At 43.8% G+C, this 8,570-nt stretch overlaps 1 protein-coding gene across 6 annotated transcripts in view; it reads right to left on the bottom strand.

Annotated features, from left to right (window-relative positions):
* The window catches only part of fhod3a (formin homology 2 domain containing 3a), a 90,038-nt gene that overhangs the window by 37,526 nt on the left and 43,942 nt on the right, over positions 1-8,570 (bottom strand). For 4 of the 6 annotated variants that reach the window (XM_020586299.1, XM_020586298.1, XM_020586301.1 and 1 more), the window contains exons 1-3: positions 6,091-6,223; positions 5,837-5,904; positions 4,938-5,043 (exon numbers count right to left, since the gene is read on the bottom strand). In XM_020586299.1, coding sequence (XP_020441955.1) covers positions 4,938-5,013 — 76 coding nt within the window. In that variant the 5' untranslated portion in view covers positions 5,014-5,043; positions 5,837-5,904; positions 6,091-6,223. Of the gene's footprint in view, positions 1-4,937; positions 5,044-5,836; positions 5,905-6,090; positions 6,224-8,570 lie in introns of those variants that run through there. The other 2 variants (XM_020586302.1, XM_020586303.1) reach the window with 2 other exon arrangements.

The following is an 8,570-nucleotide window of genomic DNA, read 5'->3' on the forward strand; positions in this document are numbered from 1 at the left end:
GCACTGAAGGTGGGCCTAGGAGGTTTTCCAGTTCCAGACACCCGTGGAAGGAAGTGGCCATTGATTTCACTGATATGGGTGTAGATAAAAAAGTTGAAGGAAAAAGGTTTTTACTGGTATGTGTGGATCCGTTTTCTAAATGGGTTGAGGCCTCTCCCACAAAATCAGAAACTGGTAAAGAGGTAATTAAATGGCTCACAAGGAAATTAATCCCTCGGTTTGGTATACCAGAAATAATCAGATCTGATAATGGTACACACTTCTCGAATGAAGATTTATGCATGGTTGAGCTACTGTTTGGGATCAAGCATAAGTTTGGAGCTGTTTATCATGCAGCCTCACAAGGGCTGGTTGAAAGAGCAAACAGAACCATTAAAGAAGGCCTTGCAAAAGTCTGCGCAGACAAGAAACTTAACTGGGTTGAAGCTCTACCAATTGTATTGTTCAGCCTCAGGTCCACTCCAACTAAATCACTAAATGTGAGCCCACATGAAATCCTGACAGGGAGAAAAATGCCCTGTCCTCTCACTGTTATGCCTAGAGATTCAACACCTCTTCTTTTCTAGCATGCTGACATAAGTGAATATGTCAGGCGACTGAACAGCACCGTGATGAGTCTCTCTGAACAGGTGGTCGAAATCCTGCGCAGAGAGCAAGCTGAGGAGCCAACCTCAGTTGCCATGGACAGCTGGGTCTACCGCAAGGCACACAAACTTCACTGGTTCGAACCCCGGTGGCAAGGACCTTTCAAGGTAGCAGAAAGCACCACACACTGTGTTAAACTGTGGCTCACTGATAACAAGTTAAGCAACTAGATCCATAGAACACACTGCGCACCAGCAGAGGATCCCATGTTTTGAAGCTACTTGGACTGCCTCGTCTCTCAGAGTTAGCATGGTAAAAAGAACTGACTGCAACAATCCCAAGGGCCGGGTGTAATGGGAGAGTACTCTGCCACCAAACCTTCTCCCGGTCATGATCTGCTTGATCCCAAGGGCTGGGTGTAATGGGAGAGTATAAGCTCTGAGCCCAATCCACAGCTTCCTCCTCTCTGTTCCCGGTGCAGTTCCTTCTGGCTCAGACAGCTCATTTTCATTCTCTTTTGGCTCATCTGTCTTCTCTTTGCATTCTTCTTCATCATTTAATGGCAATTTAAATATTTCTAGCAACCATTCTTGCTCCTCTTGTGGGACTTCTAACTGTAAAGAGATGATGTGTTCCATAGTCTCCTGCAACTCCTCCTGAAAAAAAATAATTTCTTATGCCAGTTTTGCTGTTATGTTATGTGTTTCTTGTGTTTTTTTTGGTTCTCCCTGGGACCTGTATTTACAGCTTTGCTGACAGTGAGTATTTTCATTTTCTGCTACTTCAACTTTACTACATTTCAGAGAAACATAATGTACGTTGTTCTCACTACATTTTAGGTATTAGTTACTTTTCTGAGATTAATATAACAAAATCATAGTATAATCATATGACTTTATTGATCCTTGGTGTAGTATGTAGTAGCATGTAAAGTATTTCAAAGTATAAACTTATAAGGTATAACATTAGCCCCACCATTACCAGCAGCAGCATTAAATGTGATATACACAATAATACATCAATAGCTATAATACAATAATATGATATGCATTAAGGTAAACTCTGCAGCATTAGTTCTTTTATTTGTGGCACTTTAAGTATATTTTAAGCTAATACTTTTGTACTTTTACAAAAGTAATATTTTGAATATAGGACTTTTACTTGCAACAGAGCATTTTTACACTGTGGTATTGCTATGTTAGGGTTGGTGTCCCTCACCAGGAGGTGAGAGAGGGAGAGAAAGAGGACTCAGGAAACAAAAAAAAAAACAAACCCAAATGACAAAGCCAGTGGTCCCCCCCAAACACCAGAGTCCAAGAACAAAAACCAAAATCAAACATGCGAAAAAAAAAATTCAAGTACACAGGATGCCCACAAACACCAAACAGTGCACCACCATTCACGAGGTGACCCTGCAGAACAGGGTGGCAGACAGGAGTTCAGAGAGGTCGCTTGGAAGGGCAGCCACGAGACCAGGCAGGAGATCCGAGAAGCTGCTCGGGAGGATGACCTAGGCGCTAGGCTGGAGAGCTGAGAGGTCGTTCGGGAGGACAGTCTCAATGCCGGACAAGAAACTGGAGATCTGGACTAGGTGAAGGCGGCGGCTGCTGCTGCCGGAGGACCGGAGTGGAGGCAAGGGTGGAAACGATGTTGGCCCCCTTGAGAACTAGGAGAAGGGGGGCACCGTCATGGTTGGAGAACCCCTTGGGAACTGGGAGAAGTGGGGCGGCATTGCCGTCGAACCACTTGAGCACTGGGAGAAGGAGGTGGCGTCATCAGCAAACCCCTCAAAACTGTCCCGACCCACCAGGGAACAGGAACAGGACCAGCGGTGATGTCGTCGAACCCCTCAGGAGGAAGGACAGAGGTGGCGTCGAAGCTGTCGACCAACCAGGAAACAGGAACAGGCCTGGAGGCGGCGTCGGTGCAGGGGCTGACTCGCTTGGGAACAGGAACAGGCATGGAGGCGGCGTCGGCGCGCCGGCTGACCCGCTCGGGAACAGGAACAGGAACAGGCTCGAAAGCGGTGTTGGCGCACTGGCCGACCCGCTTGGGAACAGGGACAGTGACCCCAGCTGGCAGCTCACTGTCAGCACGCTGACTCTCTTGGACCCTGGCGGGGATGCTGTCGTCAGCACACCTGGGTCCTCTGGAGTCAGTGGGGACGTCATCATGACCAGACCAGGACAAAGGCAGTGTAGGCGGTCCGGCTGACCCACTGGGAAACTGGACCGGGCACAGAGTGCAGCTTGGGAACTGGCCAAGAAAAGGGCTTCAGTGGAGGAAGGGAGAGCAGAGACGCCATCTGGGCCTTTAGCTGCCGATAAATGTCCTGGGCTTCTGCTGGGCTCAGGCAGGTCTCCATGGGCTGAAACTAAGGGGCAGGCTGGTGTTGACCCCTTCTCCTGTGGCACATCTTCCCGAGCCCACCAGGGCAGAGAACTAACCGGGATCCCCAGAAGGGTGAGGGTGGGGGCAGAAGCAGGGAGACCCAGGTCAAGCTCAGGATCCGGGGTAAGGGAGTATCCCCGAGCCTGATGGATGGGTCGAGGTCCTGTGGGCAGGTGGCATGGGATCTACTCATATTCCACGGGTCATGTGGTTGCAGGGTTAGATGACAGGGAAGACACAGGAACCAGAGGGCAGGCAGGTGAAATGGCAGCCATAAGGTAAGCAGAGTAACATACACGCCCTGTAGTAACCAGACGCGTAGCAGGTAAGTAGCTGACCTAAGGCGGAGAACAACGGAGCAGGGCACAGCACACTGAAGTGGCGACGGGAATGCAAAAAACACTAATAACTCAGAGCAAGAAACAAATAAAAAACTAACCGGGAAACATAGAATCACTCGTGGAGGACACTTGGAGCGTGCCAGCATAAGCAGCAGAGAAATCCGGTAGAAACATCAAGAGCAGGGCGAAGATCAGGGTGTGCACATCAGGACCTGTAATTGTCGGTCTCTGTCTTCCTTGCTGGCTGAGTTCATGGTGGCCAGATTGTAATGTCAGGATTGGCGAGTAAAGCTGCCGATGATGTCGAGGGTGAACTCAATTATAAAGCCAGATGAGTAAAAAACAGAACACTGCCTCTTTAATAAGAGCACTGGTCAGACAAAAACGATACACAATGCAGGAGTCTGATTCAACATGTAACTCTCTCAGATCGATAATCCAGTCCAGGGTCAGAGCCAGCAAACTCACACATCCAAGGTATCCACGAGAAGAACAGTCAGTAGGGGCAGTACATAAGTCGGTGCACAGAATCCAAACAGAATCAGAAGGGTTAGGCAATACTCAGTGGTTACAAAGCAATCGGGGTCAGAGCTGGAACAGACACTAGGAAAAATGCTGGAGAATCTGAACATGGGTTAGAGCAATCTGGAAGCTTCCTGGTGGGAGGAAGCTGGTTATAAAGGGGTGAAAACAGGTGCAAACAATTGTCACTGATTATGATAAAGAGTCCATAGCTGAGGTGAGACTGTAACAGGAAGTGGTCTCAAAATAAGAGCATGATGAAGCAGAGGGGCAGAATCATGACACACAGCTGAGAGTAGGAGAGGTAATGAATGCCCAGAAGGTTTGCACAGTCTTAAAGCTCAAGAGGTAAATATCCAGATGGAGACACCTGTTTGGGCGCATTCTGTACCTGCAGAATCACTACAATGCAGAAGACTGAGCTGTACAAGAAGAGGAATCTACAAAAACCTTTACATCGAAGATGACAGAGACACGCCACAAAGTGATCCTGCTAAATCAATCAGTGCTAAAAACAAAGACTTATTTGCCAAAGATCAGACTTAAATTCACAAAGGAACATCTGTCAAACAGGAGAAACAGATAGTGGGGAACTTTATTTGACCTAAAATGATGATTAAACAATGATGTAATCAGTTGTCTTCGTTCCCAGACCTGTCATTCAAATACTCAGGGGCTCCAGCGGCTTTTAAAAATGGGTTTACTTCATCTGTGCTTGAACTTTGTTTCAGCTTTGGTTTAAAATGTACTTTACTTTTACTGTCTTTCTTTCAGTAACATCTTCTGTAAAAATTGCAGAGAAATTAAAGACAGTTCTGTTTTTGCGGGGCAGTTAGTACTTTCTATTGCATTAAAAAAAAAAATTAACAAATGATAAAAAAATTGTTAAATTTGCTGTTGCAGTTTGGTTTTAAGAGCCCTTTGTTAAATTCACATACTATTTTCCTTTTCTCTTTTATGCTTCCTTTAATTATATAGTATTATATATTCCTGGATATTCATTCAGTTTTCACATATAATTTGGCAACACTCTATGTGAATATGGCCATGACAAAGCCTGCTTCATGCTGAAAGAAAGAAAAAGAAAGAGATATATACCCCTTAATATGTAGTTCTGGTAGTTCTGATCGGCTTCTGCTCCCACTTTGATGAGACACGTCAGACCTTCAGCCATCACAAACTCATGAACCAGATCTTTGTCATCCTGAATTAAAGAGCAGTGACAAAGCACAGCACAAGTTCATACAGTACACACTGGCTGCATACATACAGAACAACACAAAAGTCCTCTTAAAACTAGGAATTTTTTTTCAACAGTTGCCACTTCTCTCACTTTTTGTTGCCACATGGTGGCAATAATATGCAGGATAAGGATTAAAGATGACAGCACACAACCAGTGGCCAGCTGAAAAAATACACTCCACATGCCACCAACTGAGTGTTTCGCAATTTGCTGCTTTGGATGTATCATCTCTTATATCAAAAACAAGACTAAAATAATCATGAAAACACTTCTGTGTACCTGTCTGACTAATCTAAAAGGACTCCTAAACCAGTGCCACCTTCAGGTAAGGGTGTAAACTCCATGTTCTGAAAACGTATGTGTGGCTTTTTGCTCATTCAAGAGCTTTTAGTGGAAAATAAGCAATGAAACCTAGAGGAAAATTTCCCTGGTGTAGAAACTGTCACTGGATTTTCCATCAGCCCCCGCATGATCTTTTTGGGACCATTAGTGAAATCTATAATTATGACAATAGCAATTGAATATTGCAGTAGTTCAAGCAATCTTAAAGTTCTCACATTACTGCTTTGTTTGCAGACCCAAGTGTCATTATATTTGAGTGCTTTTGTTTAAATGTGTTTGCCACATTGAGAACTGCCACATTGATGAAGATCCCTGTCATCATGGCAGCACACAGTGACCACAATAACCAGCTGTACTCTGCAACAACAAACTGACAGTAGCTGCAGGTGAAATATGTGTGAGTGTGTGTTACCTGAAAAACTTGCTTTAGAGAGAACAGTGCCCTTCTCAAGTCACGTCCATTGGAGTTATACAGTCTTTCTGCAGAGAGACATAAAGAGGAATTATGACACATAAAGAAGTGTTTTTTTTTTTTTTCAATTGACACTAACAAGGCTTATTGCAGTGACACAACCAAGTGTGGGGTGTGTCCAAACTGTTTTTCCAACTGGCACCAGGCAACCTTTTGGACACAGTCTGTTTATATATTTTTATTTCCCAGCACACCTTTCAATTCTTGCCAGTTTTCATATTCTTCATTCTGACAACAAGATCAATAAAAGTTTGTGGTAAAATAAGAAGTTGGAGAAGTTGCTCAGTAGTTTGAGATCCGAGAAGAATGCTGCAAGTCGATGGAGCCCATCACACTGCACAGCTCTGATCACCTGAGGCAGCCCCTTCACCACACACTTTCGCCGCATCCTCCAAGTAACATGTGCATTCTCTCTCTCTCTCGCTCTCTCTCTCTCTCTCTCTCACACACACACACACACACATACACACATACAGAGACACATGCACACCCACTGTCATGGTGATTAGAGCTGTACTGGAATGTTAATGAGCTGCTGGCCTGGCTTCAATGGTGTGGTATTCAGGTCACAGCATGGAGAGCACTCTGAACAGTCTTCATGCCATCACACTGATATTTAGCCTTATTATTTCAATTAAAAAGTGTGTGACTGTGTGTACTCTCTTACACATCAGCATCACTAATCAGCCTTTTTAATGTGTTTCTCTGGTACTAAATGTTTCTAATGCTTTATCGTAATATGTCCTTAAATTAATATTATGAGTATCATCACAGTCTATATTCTAGTAATTATAGTTGAATTTTGAAATGTATCAAAAATTTGCATAGTGTCCTTCAAAAACATGTTAAACACCACAACTTTCTCTTTCATCTGTCCATCCATATGTAGAAAGTCACTTTCGGCTTTTCCCTTTTAGGGATCACCACAGCAAATTGTCCCACTGATGACTCACATATTAACATTTGGCACATGTTTTACACCTGACCCTGATTCGAACCCGGGCCAAAGCAGCGAGAGCGCTACACCTTAACCACTAGCCTACCAGGGTACATGGCTGAAATAAATGCTTTTATGTAACGTGACTGATTGATTGACTGTATCCAGTATATGCTGAGCCCAGACATGTGCTAGGCTGGCTCTATGGGGCCAGCCAATCTGCCCTGTTGTCTGGAGCTCAGTGGTGACTGTTGCTTAGCTAAGCAAGGCTAACCCAAGGCCAGGGTAAAAATGATTATCATTCTGCAAACAGATGAAGAATTACAAGCCTGCCTGTCTCTCCAACTGCAGGACTGTTTCTGTGAGATCAGCAGCAGCATACATGAAATACATGTGATAGTCGACAGCAGAGATAATGAAATCCTCCAAAACATTAGCACTAAGAGGCAATAGGCACCAAAAAAGCAAAGAATATGGCAGGAGAGTAAGAGCGGAAATAACATATATAGCCATCAAACAGAAGAAAGGAAAGGAAAGGGAAGGAATGTGAAAAGGGAAAGGAAAGAAATGACCACAAAGTGAAGGCCAGTTGCTTCTGAGCAATCAAGGCAGTGGAGACAAATAAGAGAGCTGTGGAATTCCCCTTCAAAAATACACAAACTACATGTGTGCCTGTGCCAGGTCATTTGACTAAAATGTTGATTTTTAACCATTTCTGAGCTTGTGCAGCTGATTGAAAGATGCTTGTTTACACTAAGGGACTGTTTGCGTCAAACTAAAGTACCCATTATAGGAATTTACTGTTTTATCTATTTGACAAAGATCATTTTGGCATAATTACTACTGGGAACAGAAAAAAAACCCTGTTCATTTCAGATTCAAACTTCAAAATGTGGCAGGTGCATCACAACAGATTCCAAAGTGGGGGTCAGCTGTAACTCCTCTTTTCAAATAGTCAGTTTGTTTTCATGTCCTTGTTTTTGTTGGTCGCTTAATAGGGCAGAGAACGCTCTGTTTGGTCTTTGAGTGTCAATGGTTCATTCAGACAGTCACATGTAATGTTCATGTTCTTCATCAAGCCATGAGCAGAGCTGTCAGGGTAACCTTTACACACATACTGTGCATCAGGAGCATGTCAGCAGCACCGATAAGACATAAACTTGGCTGGGATCATTTTGGTGTTCCTCTGGTTTCATAGGAGCCTCTCATTCTTGCCTTTACTGCCCTTGTTAACATAAGAAACGCTAATACCATACCATACCAACTTTATTGATAAAACACTAAAACAACCAAGGTGGACTAAAGTGCTGTACATTACAAAACAATAAATCAAAGACACAACCCACAAGCACAAAAAGATCGACACCAAAATATAAAAACATGAATCAATAAAAACTAGAAAATTGCATTTTCTGAAGAAAATGCGTATGGATGCTGACTGCTGAAAAATTGCCCTGAAAAAGCTGAACATTTTGACACCTGAATGCTTTTGCTAGCTGAAATTATGCTGAAGTAGAATTTTCCCATTCATTTGAATGGGGCAAGATTGTCAAAATGACTGAAATGACTGTCCTTGAAGAGCTGAACATTTTGATACCTGAATGACTTTGCTAGCTGAAAGTATGCAGAACTTATTAAAGATGTTATATTGGCCAATAGGACCCCACAAACTAGGTAAAACAAGTAGGGGTGAACGTGTGTGTGGGCGGGGGGGGGCCATAGAGAGGGAGCGGGGGA

Source organism: Monopterus albus, unplaced genomic scaffold (assembly GCF_001952655.1).
Source record: "Monopterus albus unplaced genomic scaffold, M_albus_1.0 scaffold402.1, whole genome shotgun sequence".
Taxonomy (NCBI): domain Eukaryota; kingdom Metazoa; phylum Chordata; class Actinopteri; order Synbranchiformes; family Synbranchidae; genus Monopterus; species Monopterus albus.